Raw genomic sequence first — 17,694 nt, 5'->3', positions numbered from 1 at the left:
AAGTATTTGTGAATATTTCTTGATTTCCATGATGACCTGGGAATTCGGGTGAATATTTGAGTTGAATGAGCTTGCACGAGGGTTCTTGAAGTATTTGTGAATATTTGTTGATTTTTATGATGATCTGGGAATTCTGGTGAATATTTGAGTTCAATGAGCTTGCTCCAGAGTTTGTTGAAGTATTTGTGAATATTTGTTAATTTTTATGATGACCTGTGAATTCTGGTGAGTATTTGAGTTCAATGAGCTTGCTCGATGGTTCTTGAAGTATTAGTGAATATTTCTTGATTTCCATGATGACCTGGGAATTCGAGTGAATATTTGAGTTGAATGAGCTTGCTCGAGAGTTTGTTGAAGTATTTGTGAATATTTGTTGATTTTTATGATAACCTGGGAATTCTGGGGAATATTTGAGTTCAATGAGCTTGCACGAGGGTTCTTGAAGTATTTGTGAATATTTGTTGATTTTTATGATGATCTGGGAATTCTGGGGAATATTTGAGTTCAATGAGCTTGCTCGAGGGTTCTTGAAGTATTGGTGAATATTTCTTGATTTCCATGATGACCTGGGAATTCGGGTGAATATTTGAGTTCAATGAGCTTGCTCGAGGGTTCTTGAAGTATTGGTGAATATTTCTTGATTTCCATGATGACCTGGGAATTCGGGTGAATATTTGAGTTGAATGAGCTTGCACGAGGGTTCTTGAAGTATTTGTGAATATTTCTTGATTTTTATGATGATCTGGGAATTCTGGTGAATATTTGAGTTCAATGAGCTTGCTCCAGAGTTTGTTGAAGTATTTGTGAATATTTGTTAATTTTTATGATGACCTGTGAATTCTGGTGAGTATTTGAGTTCAATGAGCTTGCTCGATGGTTCTTGAAGTATTAGTGAATATTTCTTGATTTCCATGATGACCTGGGAATTCGAGTGAATATTTGAGTTCAATGAGCTTGCTCGAGAGTTTGTTGAAGTATTTGTGAATATTTGTTGATTTTTATGATAACCTGGGAATTCTGGGGAATATTTGAGTTCAATGAGCTTGCTCGAGGGTTCTTGAAGTATTTGTGAATATTTCTTGATTTCCATGATGACCTGGGAATTCGGGTGAATATTCGAGTTGAATGAGCTTGCTCGAGAGTTTGTTGAAGTATTTGTGAATATTTGTTGATTTTTATGATGATCTGGGAATTCTGGGGAATATTTGAGTTCAATGAGCTTGCTCGAGGGTTCTTGAAGTATTGGTGAATATTTCTTGATTTCCATGATGACCTGGGAATTCGGGTGAATATTTGAGTTGAATGATCTTGCACGAGGGTTCTTGAAGTATTTGTGAATATTTCTTGATTTTTATGATGATCTGGGAATTCTGGTGAATATTTGAGTTCAATGAGCTTGCTCCAGAGTTTGTTGAAGTATTTGTGAATATTTGTTGATTTTTATGATGACCTGGGAATTCTGGTGAATATTTGAGTTGAATGAGCTTGCTCGAGAGTTTGTTGAAGTATTTGTGAATATTTGTTAATTTTTATGATGACCTGGGAAATCGGGTGAATATTTGAGTTCAATGAGCTTGCTCGAGGGTTCTTGAAGTATTTGTGCATATTTCTTGATTTCCATGATGACCTGGGAATTCGGGTGAATATTTGAGTTGAATGAGCTTGCTCGAGAGTTTGTTGAATTATTTGTGAATATTTGTTGATTTTTATGATGATCTGGGAATTCTGGAGAATATTTGAGTTCAATGAGCTTGCTTGAGGGTTTGTTGAATTATTTGTGAATATTTGTTGATTTTTATGATGACCTGGGAATTATGGTGAATATTTGAGTTCAATCAGATTGCTCCAGAGTTTGTTGAAGTATTTGTGAATATTTGTTGATTTTTATGATGATCTGGGAATTCTGGTGAACATTTGGGTTCAATGAGATTGCTCGAGAGTTTGTTGAAAAATTTACGAATATTTGTTGATTATCGATGATTTGTTGAAATATCGAGGAAAACTCTAAAACTATTCAAGAATCCTCGAATGAGCTCAGAAAACTCAAATATTCATTAGAATTCCTAAATAATCACAAAATATCGAGGAATACTCTAAAACTCTTCAAGAATCCTCGAATAAGTTCATTAAACTCAAATATTCATTAGAATTCCTAAATAATCACAAAATATCGAGGAATACTCTAAAACTCTTCAAGAATCCTCGAATAAGCTCAGAAAACTCAAATATTCATTAGAATTCCTAAATAATCACAAAATATCGAGGAATACTCTAAAACTCTTCAAGAATCCTCGAATAAGCTCATCACATTAAAATATTCATTATAATTCCTAAATAATCACAAAATATCGAGGAATACTCTAAAACTCTTCAAGAATCCTCGAATAAGCTCAGCAAACTCAAATATTCATTAGAATTCCTAAATAATCACAAAATATCGAGGAATACTCTAAAACTCTTCAAGAATCCTCGAATAAGCTCATCAAACTCAAATACTCATTAGAATGCCTAAATAATCACAAAATATCGAGGAATACTCTAAAACTCTTCAAGAATCCTCGAATAAGCTCATCAAACTCAAATACTCATTAGAATGCCTAAATAATCACAAAATATCGAGGAATACTCTAAAACTCTTCAAGAATCCTCGAATAAGCTCAGCAAACTCAAATATTCATTAGAATTCCTAAATAATCACACAATATCGAGGAATACTCTAAAACTCTTCAAGAATCCTCGAATAAGCTCATCAAACTCAAATACTCATTAGAATGCCTAAATAATCACAAAATATCGAGGAATACTCTAAAACTCTTCAAGAATCCTCGAATAAGCTCATCACATTAAAATATTCATTATAATTCCTAAATAATCACAAAATATCGAGGAATACTCTAAAACTCTTCAAGAATCCTCGAATAAGCTCAGAAAACTCAAATATTCGTTAGAATTCCTAAATAATCACAAAATATCGAGGAATACTCTAAAGCTATTCAAGAATCCTCGAATAAGCTCAGAAAACTCAAATATTCGTTAGAATTCCTAAATAATCACAAAATATCGAGGGAAACTTTAAAACTCTTCAAGAATCCTCGAATAAGCTCAGAAAACTCAAAAATTCATTAGAATTCCTAAATAATCACAAAATATCGAGGAATACTCTAAAACTCTTCAAGAATCCTCGAATAAGCTCATCACATTAAAATATTCATTATAATTCCTAAATAATCACAAAATATCGAGGAATACTCTAAAACTCTTCAAGAATCCTCGAATAAGCTCAGAAAACTCAAATATTCGTTAGAATTCCTAAATAATCACAAAATATCGAGGAATACTCTAAAGCTATTCAAGAATCCTCGAATAAGCTCAGAAAACTCAAATATTCGTTAGAATTCCTAAATAATCACAAAATATCGAGGAAAACTTTAAAACTCTTCAAGAATCCTCGAATAAGCTCAGAAAACTCAAATATTCATTTCAATTCCTAAATAATCATAAAATATCGAGGAATACTCTAAAACTCTTCAAGAATCCTCGAATAAGCTCATCAAACTCAAATACTCATTAGAATGCCTAAATAATCACAAAATATCGAGGAATACTCTAAAACTCTTCAAGAATCCTCGAATAAGCTCAGCAAACTCAAATATTCATTAGAATTCCTAAATAATCACAAAATATCGAGGAATACTCTAAAACTCTTCAAGAATCCTCGAATAAGCTCAGAAAACTCAAATATTCGTTAGAATTCCTAAATAATTACAAAATATCGAGGAAAACTTTAAAACTCTTCAAGAATCCTCGAATAAGCTCAGAAAACTCAAATATTCGTTAGAATTCCTAAATAATCACAAAATATCGAGGAATACTCTAAAGCTCTTCAAGAATCCTCGAATAAGCTCAGAAAACTCAAATATTCGTTAGAATTCCTAAATAATCACAAAATATCGAGGAAAACTTTAAAACTCTTCAAGAATCCTCGAATAAGCTCAGAAAACTCAAATATTCATTTCAATTCCTAAATAATCACAAAATATCGAGGAATACTCTAAAACTCTTCAAGAATCCTCGAATAAGCTCATCAAACTCAAATATTCATTAGAATTCCTAAATAATCACACAATATCGAGGAAAACTCTAAAACTCTTCAAGAATCCTCGAATAAGCTCATCAAACTCAAATATTCATTAGAATTCCTAATTAATCACAAAATATCGAGGAAAACTCTAAAACTATTCAAGAATCCTCTAATGAGCTCAGAAAACTCAAATATTCATTAGAATTCCTAAATAATCACAAAATATCGAGGAATACTCTAAAACTCTTCAAGAATCCTCGAATAAGCTCATCAAACTCAAATACTCATTAGTGTTGCGTACAGTTTTAGTACGCTTTGATGTTGGTTGGAACTGGTAACCCTGATGCACGAGTGGAATGTATAAGCGGCCGCACGAAGGCCGACGGTAGCGATAATTTTATGACTCGGCAGTGTCGTTTGGTTCACGAGGAAGATAGGAACTACACTCCGGTTAGGAGATTCGTCTGTCCCGAGAACATTTACTACATTGTAAGTTAAATTACGTGATAAGTTTGAATATAATATAATTAAATAAATTTGCAGTATTGGAGCTGCCTGAAGTAGAAGCTGCTACCGATGTGTGGTTTTTGTTCCGCGACAAGTCGTCCTAACAAACTCCAATAAATGTAATTCATCAGCCAGAAGCATCCCGCCATGGAAAGTACGTTGAGAGAACTTTCCCTTCTAGAAGAGAAGAGCGCGCTATGGCGGAAGCATCAACAAGAGCAGAGTGAGTTGCGGCGAAAATGTTATGAAGAAGAACAACGCCGAATTGAAGAAGAGTACCAGCAAGAGCTGGTGGAAATTGAGGAAGAATTCAAAAAGGCAGTACAGAAAATGAGGTCAGAATTCAGCGCGAAGAGGAAAGCAGTGTTACGGCAACACAACGGGAGTAAAGTCAGCGAGGGAACGGCGGAGGAGCCGAATCCGAGTGACAAAACCCAGCCGCAAAATGACTGCACTAAAGCATCGCATTCGAAAAATATAGACTCTCCAGTTTCTGTTCCGAAAAGCGTCATCAGCTGTGACCCAGTGTGTACGGCACACACAAAGCGCGGAGAGATCAGGAAAATAATACCAGCTGATTCTTCAGCTGTTTCGTTCGTTAGCACCCGATCGCTGACGTCATCGATCAACAGGAACAAACGAATGTATACTACAGCTCTACTGAATGAATCAAACTACGAAACTGAAGTCGTGAAAACAATGTCTTTTGTTGAGTGTGACGCGTACGAGACCTGTGCGAAACGAAACTGTTTGGATGAGTGTGCTCGCCGCCGGCGCGGTAGAAAGCGAGGCGATTGTCATCAAATGAAAACGCTGCTGTTTGATCCCGGCGGGAATTGCGCTCTAGCAGTGGAAGGTGTTGGCTCGTTTTACTCGTACCTACCGCAATTCGTATCTACTGCAGTACGGTGTCGCCATCTAATTCAAGGTTGCTGTGTAGCAAAGCGTTTCGCAAATCTGGAGAAGCATCGAACCGCGGGACCTATTTCAATAAATTGGAAGATCTAGTTCGTCACCAGTTCAACGGGGGGGAATGTTGCGTACAGTTTTAGTACGCTTTGATGTTGGTTGGAACTGGTAACCCTGATGCACGAGTGGAATGTATAAGCGGCCGCACGAAGGCCGACGGTAGCGATAATTTTATGACTCGGCAGTGTCGTTTGGTTCACGAGGAAGATAGGAACTACACTCCGGTTAGGAGATTCGTCTGTCCCGAGAACATTTACTACATTGTAAGTTAAATTACGTGATAAGTTTGAATATAATATAATTAAATAAATTTGCAGTATTGGAGCTGCCTGAAGTAGAAGCTGCTACCGATGTGTGGTTTTTGTTCCGCGACAAGTCGTCCTAACAAATGCCTAAATAATCACAAAATATCGAGGAATACTCTAAAACTCTTCAAGAATCCTCGAATAAGCTCAGAAAACTCAAATATTCGTTAGAATTCCTAAATAATCACAAAATATCGAGGAATACTCTAAAGCTATTCAAGAATCCTCGAATAAGCTCAGAAAACTCAAATATTCGTTAGTATTCCTAAATAATCACAAAATATCGAGGAAAACTTTAAAACTCTTCAAGAATCCTCGAATAAGCTCAGAAAACTCAAATATTCATTTCAATTCCTAAATAATCATAAAATATCGAGGAATACTCTAAAACTCTTCAAGAATCCTCGAATAAGCTCATCAAACTCAAATACTCATTAGAATGCCTAAATAATCACAAAATATCGAGGAATACTCTAAAACTCTTCAAGAATCCTCGAATAAGCTCAGCAAACTCAAATATTCATTAGAATTCCTAAATAATCACAAAATATCGAGGAATACTCTAAAACTCTTCAAGAATCCTCGAATAAGCTCAGAAAACTCAAATATTCGTTAGAATTCCTAAATAATTACAAAATATCGAGGAAAACTTTAAAACTCTTCAAGAATCCTCGAATAAGCTCAGAAAACTCAAATATTCGTTAGAATTCCTAAATAATCACAAAATATCGAGGAATACTCTAAAGCTCTTCAAGAATCCTCGGATAAGCTCAGAAAACTCAAATATTCGTTAGAATTCCTAAATAATCACAAAATATCGAGGAAAACTTTAAAACTCTTCAAGAATCCTCGAATAAGCTCAGAAAACTCAAATATTCATTTCAATTCCTAAATAATCACAAAATATCGAGGAATACTCTAAAACTCTTCAAGAATCCTCGAATAAGCTCATCAAACTCAAATATTCATTAGAGTTCCTAAATAATCACACAATATCGAGGAAAACTCTAAAACTCTTCAAGAATCCTCGAATAAGCTCATCAAACTCAAATATTCATTAGAATTCCTAATTAATCACAAAATATCGAGGAAAACTCTAAAACTATTCAAGAATCCTCTAATGAGCTCAGAAAACTCAAATATTCATTAGAATTCCTAAATAATCACAAAATATCGAGGAATACTCTAAAACTCTTCAAGAATCCTCGAATAAGCTCATCACACTCAAATATTCATTATAATTCCTAAATAATCACAAAATATCGAGGAATACTCTAAAACTCTTCAAGAATCCTAGAATAAGCTCATCAAACTCAAATTTTAATTAGAATTCCTAAATAATCACAAAATATCGAGGAATACTCTAAAACTCTTCAAGAATCCTCGAATAAGCTCAGCAAACTCAAATATTCATTAGAATTCCTAAATAATCACAAAATATCGAGGAAAACTCTAAAACTCTTCAAGAATCCTCGAATAAGCTCAGAAAACTTAAATATTCATTAGAATTCCTAAAGAATCACAAAATATCGAGGAACACTCTATAACTCTTCAAGAATCCTCGAATAAGCTCTGAAAACTCAAATATTCATCAGAATTCCTAAATAATCACAAAATATCGAGGAAAACTCTAAAACTCTTCAAGAATCCTCGAATAAGCTCAGAAAACTCAAATGTTCATTAGAATTCCTAAATAATCACAAAATATCGAGGAATACTCTAAAACTCTTCAAGAATCCTCGAATAAGCTCAGCAAACTCAGATATTCATTGAAATTCCTATATAATTACAAAAAATCGAAGGATATTCTCAAATTCTTCAAGAATTCTCGAGCAAGCTCAGTGAACTCAAATATTTGTCGTAAAATTGAGGAGAACTCTAAAATTCTTCAAAAATTCTCGAATAATCTCAGCAAACTAATATTGTTACACCTGGCAACACGATCCATCCATCAGGACAACCATCAGTAGAGAAAACATACCATGATTCAACCATACTTTTCCATACCAATACTATTGTAACGTTGCTGAATAAAGTTAGTTCTAAGTTTGACTGTTCCAAGAGCAGACGCGAGTTTTGACTTGTCCCGATACAGTCCATTTTTTCCTCCGAACAGCACATTTTTGGTCCTTCTGAAGTCGGATTGTGCCTGTTCCGGATATACGACCAGCTAATCGCGCGGAAAAGCTGGAATTCGAGTGAAATGTAGTGATACACCCGACTGGTGTAACGCGAGTGCGAAAACTGCCGTAAAAGTGACGCCATTGCGTAAAAAACGATCGGCGGAAAAACATCCGAAAAATCGCCATTTTGGAATTGGGAATAGTGAACGACGAAGCGTGCGTCGGAGAAGAGTCGATTGTTCCCTTTTTCGCGCAGTTAGATCGACGCGCACGGCGGAGCTAATTTCTTGTGAGATCCTCAGCGAGGATCAAACCGGTACTGAATCTGCACTGCGATTGTGTGGACTACGGCCATTGTATGGCAAAGTGATTGCAACGGAAATAGAGGCAAAGTGTATGTGTGCGATGATCGAGGGAATTGTTGCCGACGAATATGAGCCGTTGCAGTAGTGTTTGTGATGTGTCGTATGGAAACAAATTCCACATTACGCTTGTGGATTGCGTTCGTCGTACGTGAATGTGTCGGTACTGCGGCACGGCGGTACTGTGACTGTAGATGTACCGTACGCGAGTGACTTACGAATAAAAAAGAAGTGTGACAGCACTGAGTTGCTAGGGTCGAAAGTTTCGAAACTATATGTCGGTCGAAACACCCATGTCGAAGAAAACTAAGGCAGGTCCACGTCGGTTGGATTTGCAAGAAGAAACCCTGTCAGTGAGTGAACAAAAAGCGAAGAAAAAAGAAAAAGAAACGATGAAGAAAACAACGGAAGAATTGAAAGTGATGAAGATCCGACTGCAGTCGGTAAGAAGCAAGTTAATGCGAGTGCGTGCCAGTTTGGATACGAGCCAAGAAGCTCCAAATCCGAACCTCCACTGTAAGCAGTTCTTGCAGCTCCAGCTGAAAACCGTCGAGAGTACCTTGGCGGAATACAATCAGCTACACCAGCGTGTCTTCGAAGCGGACGTTGATGACGAGGTACGAGAGGAGGCAGAGGTAGCGTACGTCACGTTTGAGCAGCAATACGGTGAGTTGTTCATTTTTATTTCTAAATTGATCGATGACCACGTCAAGAAAGAGGAGGACGCCGCACGCACTGTGCCGGCTGTTCAGCCAATACCGAACACCGTAGCAGACGTTGCACCTCATCTACCCCCGCTGAAGGTTCCATTACCGACGTTTGACGGGACCTATGAAAATTGGTTCGCTTTTCGGTCGATGTTCGAGACGATCATGAGCCGGTACAGCACAGAATCTCCAGCTATAAAGCTGTACCATCTTCGAAACTCGCTAGTGGGTAAAGCCGCTGGCATTATTGACCAGGAAATAATCAACAATAATGATTATGACGCAGCTTGGAAGATGTTGATTGAACGATTCGAGGACAAAAGGCTCATAATCGATAAACACATTGATTCTCTCTTCAACCTCCCAAAACTAACGAACGAAAACGCCACAGATCTCCGAAAGCTCATTGACACATGCACAAAAAACGTCGACGCTCTCAAGAACCTCGGTCTTCCTGTGGAGGGATTGGGAGAATGCATGTTGATCAACCGCATCGCATCAAAACTAGATTCGGAAACTCGGAAGGCCTGGGAGTTGAATCACGTGGACGACGATTTGCCATGCTACGACGACACTCTTGAGTTTCTGCGGGAGAGATGTAAGGTATTGGAAAAGATCCAGCCTATCGTGAAGCAAGTATTCAAAAGCCAGAAACCCGTTCGGAACGTGCAGGATGTTAAGGGGAAGACGAGTACCCTAGTTGCAACTCCTGATAAGTGCCCACAATGCTCGGAGTCCCATGAGTTGTGGAGATGTGATTCGTTCAAGAATGCAGTCTTGTCTGATAAGTACAATGTACTGCGACGTCTCGGAGCCTGCTTCAATTGCCTCCAGAAGGGGCACAGAACCATCAATTGTACATCGAAGCATACGTGCAAGAAATGTCGGAAATCCCACCACACAATCCTACATCCCGAAGATGATGGTACAAAGAAATCCGTAACCTCGCCAACGTCTGCAGAGAAGCCCGAGCCTGCGAAGAAGAATCCTGAACAACCAACCAAGGGCGAGCCAACAGCTGTCCCTGATGAAGAAGAAAAGCGATCCAACTTCTGCGTGCAACCGAAGAATCTCGGAAAACAGATTCTGCTCTCTACCGCTGTAGTTCTGGTTATTGGAAAGGCGGGTCAGCAGTATCCATGCAGGGTGCTACTCGATTCCGGGTCGCATACGAGCTTCGTGACGGAGCAATTCGCAAACCTTTTGGCACTGAAGAAGGAAACCGCCAACATCAACATCAGTTGCCTGAACGACACCCAGACCAAGGTGCGTCTGAAGATTCACACCCAAGTGAAATCGCGTGTTACTGATTATACTGTCTGCCTTGAGCTGCTAGTGGTGCCTAAAATCACCGGAGTCCTACCAACTAGTAAGGTGGATATGTCTGCGCTGGCCATCCCGAATGGCGTTTCGTTGGCTGATCCCGGATTCCATGTTCCCGATAAGGTGAACATGTTGTTGGGAGCGGATGTGTTCTACGACATGCTGATGTCCGGCAGAATCCAGCTACCAAGAAGTGCTGCCATACTGCAGGAAACACAATTTGGTTGGGTACTAAGTGGTCCAGCCCCGACCGAAGATTCCCAAGTAGTCCACTCGTTCTGTTCAACTGCGTCCGATGAAACGGTTGATGCATTGGTGCGAAGATTTTGGGAAATCGAGTCATTTGGAAACGTCGAATCGTCACGTTCAACTGTTGAAGAGGAATGTGTTCAACACTTCGAAGATACACATGAACGAACCACGGAGGGTAGGTACTTGGTACGCCTGCCATTCAACGAGAAGAAGAATCAGTTAGGAGACTCCAAGCGTATGGCTGAGAAGCGGTTCTACGGTTTGGAAAAACGTTTAGATAGAGTTCCGGAACTGAAGATGCAGTATGACATGTTTCTGAAAGAATACGAAGCGCTCGGTCACATGGTCGAGAATCCGAATCCCGATGATCTGCACGCTTTCTATCTACCGCATCATTATGTCCTGAAGCCCACCAGTACATCCACGAAACTGCGTGTGGTTTTCGATGGGTCTGCTACGTCCGATACAGGAGTGTCCATCAATCAAACGCAGATGATCGGACCAACCGTACAAAACGACTTGGTTTCGATTCTCCTGAATTTCCGGACCTATCAATTTGCCTTTACAGCCGACATTCCAAAAATGTACAGGCAAATAGCTGTTCATGAAGACGATCGGAGCTACCAGAGAATCCTCTGGAGACAATCTCAAAATGAACCGTTAAGGACCTACGACTTGCAAACAGTCACGTACGGGTTAGCGTCATCTCCGTTCTTGGCTACGATGTCTCTTCGTCAGTTGGCTGAAGATGAGGGCGTCCGGTATCCGCTGGCGGCCAATGCGATTAGGAAATCATGCTATATCGACGATGCGTTGGTAGGAGCCAACACCCTGCCTGAAGCGATCGAGTTGAAGAATCAGATTGTCGACCTCTTGGAGAAAGGATGTTTCAGCGTACACAAGTTTGCTTCCAACTGCCAAGAACTTTTGGCGGACATTCCTGAAACGCAGCGAGAACATGGCGTTGAAATCGAGGACCCCAGCATCAACGTTACCATGAAGACACTAGGCGTGGCCTGGAATCCGGTGAATGATATGTTCACAATCGTACTGCCGGATCATCTGATCGATGAAAACGCTGTCCATACAAAACGAACGATCCTCAGCCAAATTGCGAAGATTTTCGATCCGTTGGGCTTCATTGGCCCGGTGGTAACCGCAGCGAAGCTGATTCTACGTGAATTGTGGTCGCTGAACTTGGAGTGGGACCAACCGGTTCCCGAAGAGATGGCGCTTCTTTGGATGGACTACTATCAGCAGTTACGCAGTTTGAACAGTGTGCAAATTCCGCGATGGATCTCAAATGAAGGTATTTGTGGTATAGAGCTTCACGGATTTGCAGATGCGTCGGATCTAGCATACGGCGCCTGTATCTACGCCAGGCTAAAGCATACCGGCGGTACAGCAGAGATGAAGTTAGTGTGTAGTAAGTCGAGAATACTGCCAAGGAAACGAGATAAGCAGAAGCAGATCACCACACCTCGAGCGGAGCTACTGGCGGCAGTGCTACTTGCACGGCTGACAGCAAAGATACTAGCAGCGTTCGAGATCAGTTTCAACAATGTAACTTTGTGGAGTGACTCCCAAATTGTTCTATGCTGGGTTCAAAAGTCGCCGGACGAGCTGGCGGCATACGTTGGAAATCGAGTTCGAGAAATCCAAGATTTGACGGCGGGATTTAACTGGAAGTACATCACGTCGAAGGAGAACCCCGCTGACTGCATATCCCGGGGAATTTCACCGAAGAATTTGCAGTCTCTTTCGCTATGGTGGACTGGTCCACGGATGCTGCGTGAAGGTGATCCGGTCCTTGCTGAGCCGCCTCCCATGGCGGACGAAGAAATACCTGAAGTGAAGAAGATAGTGTTAGTAGCGGCGGTGAAAGCAGAACGCTTGGCGATATTCTACAGGGTGAGCCGTTATCCCATCATACAGCGCGCGATGGCGTATGTTGTGCGTTTTTGTGATTACATACGAAGTCGAAAAAAGAAGCTAACGAAAGGACTGCTGACGACGGACGAAATGACGCGGTCATCTACGTTGATTGTGCGACTTGTGCAAGTTGAAGGCTTTGCGGAAGAACTGAAACTTCTGCGAATGGAGAAACCCAAATCGAATCAACCGTTCGGCAACTTGTACCCTTTCATCGATCCGACTGATGGCGTGCTTCGAGTCGGTGGTCGCTTGATGAATGCCGAATTGCCGTACGACTACAAGCATCAAGCGTTACTACCAGAAAAACATCCTTTGACCTTGACTTTGATTCGATTTCTGCATCTGAGCAACCTACACATCGGACAGCGTGGTCTACTGGCCATAGTTAGACAGCGATATTGGCCTATACGAGCGAAGAATATCATCCGGAAGGTCATACACCGATGCATTCCCTGCTATCGTATGAAGCCGACTAAATCTACCCAACTGATGGGTGATCTACCCGATTATCGAGTACAGCCAACGTTTCCATTCAATCGTACCGGTCTGGATTTTGCTGGCCCCTTCAAGATCCGTGCGAATCACAAGATACGGAACGCACAGGTAATGAAGGGCTACGTCTGTGTGTTTGTGTGCATGTCAACCCGTGCACTTCATCTGGAAGTCGTATCCGACCTCACATCCGAAGCCTTTCTTGGAGCCCTCCAACGCTTTGTGAGCCGCCGAGGTCTGGTAGAGCATCTCTATTCGGACAATGCAACCAACTTTGAGGGCGCGAACAACGAGCTGCAGCGTCTTGCCGAACTATTTCGGAACGAGCAACACCAACAAGGTTTGGAAGCATTCTGCACACAGCGAGGAATTAAGTGGTCCTTTATCCCGCCCCGAAGTCCCCATTTCGGCGGGATTTGGGAAGCGGGGGTCAAATCTGTTAAACTACACCTGAAGAGAATCCTAGCCGAGCACAATCTTTCGTACGAACAATTTTCCACTGTGCTTGCGCAGATAGAAGCCATTTTAAACTCCCGGCCGTTAATTCCGGTCTCGGACGACCCAAGCGATGTCCGGGCTATAACTCCCGCCCATTTTTTAATCGGCCGAGAGTTTCAAGCGATTCCCGAACCCTCATATGAGGAGATCCCTGCTGGTCGACTCTCGAAGTGGCAGTTTCTACAAGATCTAAAACAGAAATTCTGGAAACTCTGGATGACCCACTATCTCCATGAACTGCAACAGCGCCAGAAGGATTTCAAGGTCATCCGATTCAAGGTCGGTGCATTAGTGCTGATCGTTGACGAGAACGTTCCACCACTTCAATGGATGTTGGCTCGCATAACCGAGCTGATTCCAGGAAAGGACGGCCACACACGTGTGGTTGGCCTGCTGCTACCGAATGGGACAACAACGACAAGAGCGGTGAAGAAAATTTGCCTACTACCAATGGACGCGGAGACCGATTGATGTAGTCTTTGGTTTCGAAATGCAACATTTCAAGGCGCGGGTGGATGTTACACCTGGCAACACGATCCATCCATCAGGACAACCATCAGTAGAGAAAACATACCATGATTCAACCATACTTTTCCATACCAATACTATTGTAACGTTGCTGAATAAAGTTAGTTCTAAGTTTGACTGTTCCAAGAGCAGACGCGAGTTTTGACTTGTCCCGATACAGTCCATTTTTTCCTCCGAACAGCACAAATATATTCATTCTTATTCCTAAATAATCACAAAAAATCGAGGAATACTCTCAAATTCTTCCTCGAGCAAGCTCAGTGAACTCAAATAGTCATTAGAATTCCTAAATAATCACAAAAAATCGAGGAATACTCTAAAACTCGCTCAGCAAACTCAAATATTCATTAGAATTCTCAAATTATCACAAAATATCGCGGAATACTCTAAAACTCTTCAAGAATCCTTGAGCAAGCTCAGTGAACTCAAATATTCATCTGAATTTCTCAGTTATCGTAAAATCGAGGAAAACTCTAACATTCTTCAAGAATCCTTGAATAAGCTCAGCAAACTCAGATATTCATTAGTACTCCTAAATAATCACAAAATATCGAGGAATACTCTAAAACTCTTCAAGAATCCTCGAGCAAGCTCAGTGCTTTCAAATATTCATCTGAATTTCCCAGTTATCATAAAAAATCTAGAAATATTCCCAAATTCTTCAAGAATCCTCGAATAAACTCAGTGAGCACAAATATTCATCTGAATTCCTCAGTTATCGTAAAATCGAGGATACTCTAAAAATCTTCAAGAATCCTCGAATAAGCTCAGCAAACTCAGATATTCATTTGAATTCCTAAATAATTACAAAAAATCGAGAAATGTTCCCAAATCCTTCAAGAATCCTGGAGCAAGCTCATTGAACTCAAATATTTATCTGAAATCCTCAGATATCGTTTAATTGAGGAGATTTCTAAAACTCTTCAAAAATACTCGAATAATCTCAGGAAACTCAGATATTCATTATAATTCCTAAGCTATCATGAACACTCTAGAAATACTCCAAAATTCTTCAAGAATCCTCGAGCAAGCTCAACAATCTCAAATATTTATTAGAATTCCTAAATAACCACAGAGAATCGAAGAATACTCTAAAATTCTTCAAGAATCCTCGAATAATTTCAGTAAACACCGCTATTCATTAGAATTTCTAAATAATCACAAAAAAATCGAGGAATACTCTCAAATTTATCAAGAATCCTCGAGCAAGCTCTGTGAACTCATATATTATCCAAATTGATTGACGTATGAGAAAATTCGGTTAACATTTGGAAGTGGTCACATACCATGGGGCATACATTTAGAGATATTGCCCAGTGTATCTGAACAGGAAAGTCATAAGTGAATTGACTTCTAACGAACTTGATATATTATTTAGTATTTGTAAGTTGTGCATTTGGTATATATTCGAGCAGTCAAAGCGTGTTCCACTAAACGCACCGTGGGAGCAAACGCAGAGCAACATACAGAGGATCATCATTGTGAGCAACATAGGGTTGCCATATTTGGCTAAACGAAGTACGATATTGGAATAAAACTTTTTTCGGTCGAGCCAGGATCTTTTCTCATTGGATAATATATTCTGGGCTTCCTTGGTTATAGAATGAATTTCTCACAAACGAAAAATGATCGATTGGCAAAGTAAGCTCTCAACCAACAACCGAGGAAGTTCTCATAGAAAACTATAGCAGGCTCAGTTCCATTTTGGTCGTTACTTTAGAAAGATGAAAAATATTCTAAAGCGAAATAAATAACTATATGTAATATGTAAATATTATTGTTAGAAATGCAACTATGCGTGTTTTGCGCATGACCAATCCTGGTAACCCTGAACCCCACCACAATTCCATGTGCTCTTGTTTGTCTGTTACGAGCGGAGAAAATGAGAAAATAATTTCTCTCATATGAGAGAAGTTTCATCACAATTTTTAGATTTTTACTGAAATGAAATGTAGACTACTAAAAATGTACCATAGTTAGCGTACTTTTTTTTGGACTAAAATGATCACAAGAAATATCCTCAGAGATTGTCGGGACGATTTTGCGATCAAATGCCTCTAACTACTTCAAATATTAGAAACAAGTGTCAAGGTGGCGAAAACAGCTTTTGACAACAGTTTACTCTTTTCTAATAAATTCAAATTTGGCTAAGTCTAAGATCATGAAATTTTCACTGAATATTCTTAAATATATTTTGAAGAGATTGTCTTGTGGAAATTGTAATATTTGGCTTCATATTCGAGATATTACGATTGAAGTTCCCAAAATCGAAGAATCCTCTCTCTCTCACGAGGAGCGTGACCTCTGATGTAGGGTTCGAGATGGCTAAAAAGTTTTATTATGTTTAAGTTTTGCATTTTTTTTCACTCACAAATTTCAGTGTAAAGCTTTGGCTACATTGCTTTGTGTTCATCTCTCATATTTCGTATTGATTTATTTTGGATTCAGTTTAGTTGTACTTAAATCTTGTTAAAATTCGTCATACTAACGACAACCCTTGTTGCTGTTAAAAAGGCAGTGCATAATAATTTTAATTTTTTTACAGCCTAATATAACGCAAGCCGTATTTTCAATGCAAATTGTGTTAAACCAACAACAAGCTTTGCACTACAGATTATTCTCATGGAGAATAAAAAAAAATTGGTTATAATCAGAAATGATAGAGTAGGGGTAGGCGGGGCAATATGGACACCCTAAGGTTTTTTCCAACTTTACCTGGCAAGATGTCAAAAAAGTTTAGTTTTTTGATGCATGTATACTTTTAAAGTCTATTTAGCATCTATTGCATAAGAATTCTCACGAAGAAAAATGATTTATCCACTTCAAAAAATGTTTTGAAAAATGTTAGTTTTTCATGACCGTCTTCAAGCATACGGGGCAGAATGGACACCCCCATGGGGCAATATGGACACCATGAGACTTTTACGAATTTCGTACATTATCTACACCTATAAAGTAATTTCATTACAAAACAACTATTATGGTTGAATAATACGCCGAAGTAGTTCATTTTTGTTCAGATAATTTGAATTGAGGCTGTTTTGGATAAAGCTTCGTTTTTGTCGGCATGTACAGCTGTGCCTAGAACAACTATTTTCCACTTCTGTCGTCTTTTGACCAATTTGTTTCACCCTATGTCTACTATAGTGAACATTTAACCGAAAATATACTGAAATTGAAGAATTTGGTTGGTTTGTGATTTAGGTTATATTTTTCCCTTGCCGCTTCTTTCAAAAAGGTGAGTGTCCATTTTGCCCCGGCAGCAGAAGATATTTCCAAACTTGATTTTTGATATAATAAAGAAGAAAATATAAACATGTTAAGCATGTAGATACAGTAAAACTACTTGGATGTGCTCTAGAAATATCAGGTTTTAATCGACCTGCAATAAATTACTCACTAAATCTTATTTTAGATGGTGTGAAAATTATAATTTCCATGCACAAAAAACGAAGGACGCAACTTTTTCGTGTAAAATCAAGTATGGTTTCAATTTCGAATGTTTATTTCCTAAAACTACGTTTTAGGCAAATGGACTATATTCTCCATTCATTAAAAGTTCAAAAAAGTTTGCATATTTCAAAATATTGAGGGTGTCCATTCTGCCCCGGG

General features: G+C 39.3%; 2 protein-coding genes across 4 annotated transcripts in view; one reads left to right on the top strand and one right to left on the bottom strand.

Annotated features, from left to right (window-relative positions):
• LOC115254075 (uncharacterized) overlaps nt 1-17,694 on the bottom strand; it is a 47,137-nt gene that overhangs the window by 28,392 nt on the left and 1,051 nt on the right. The window lies entirely within an intron of this gene.
• LOC134284129 (uncharacterized) lies at nt 4,357-5,897 on the top strand. Its single transcript, XM_062842441.1, has 2 exons — nt 4,357-4,570; nt 4,625-5,897. Exon 2 carries the CDS (start codon nt 4,736-4,738, stop codon nt 5,594-5,596), a length of 861 nt encoding a protein of 286 aa, XP_062698425.1. The 5' UTR covers nt 4,357-4,570; nt 4,625-4,735; the 3' UTR covers nt 5,597-5,897.

The sequence above is a fragment of the Aedes albopictus genome, chromosome 3, assembly GCF_035046485.1.
Source record: "Aedes albopictus strain Foshan chromosome 3, AalbF5, whole genome shotgun sequence".
NCBI lineage: Eukaryota > Metazoa > Arthropoda > Insecta > Diptera > Culicidae > Aedes > Aedes albopictus.
This window is presented reverse-complemented; position numbering and strand designations above follow the sequence as displayed.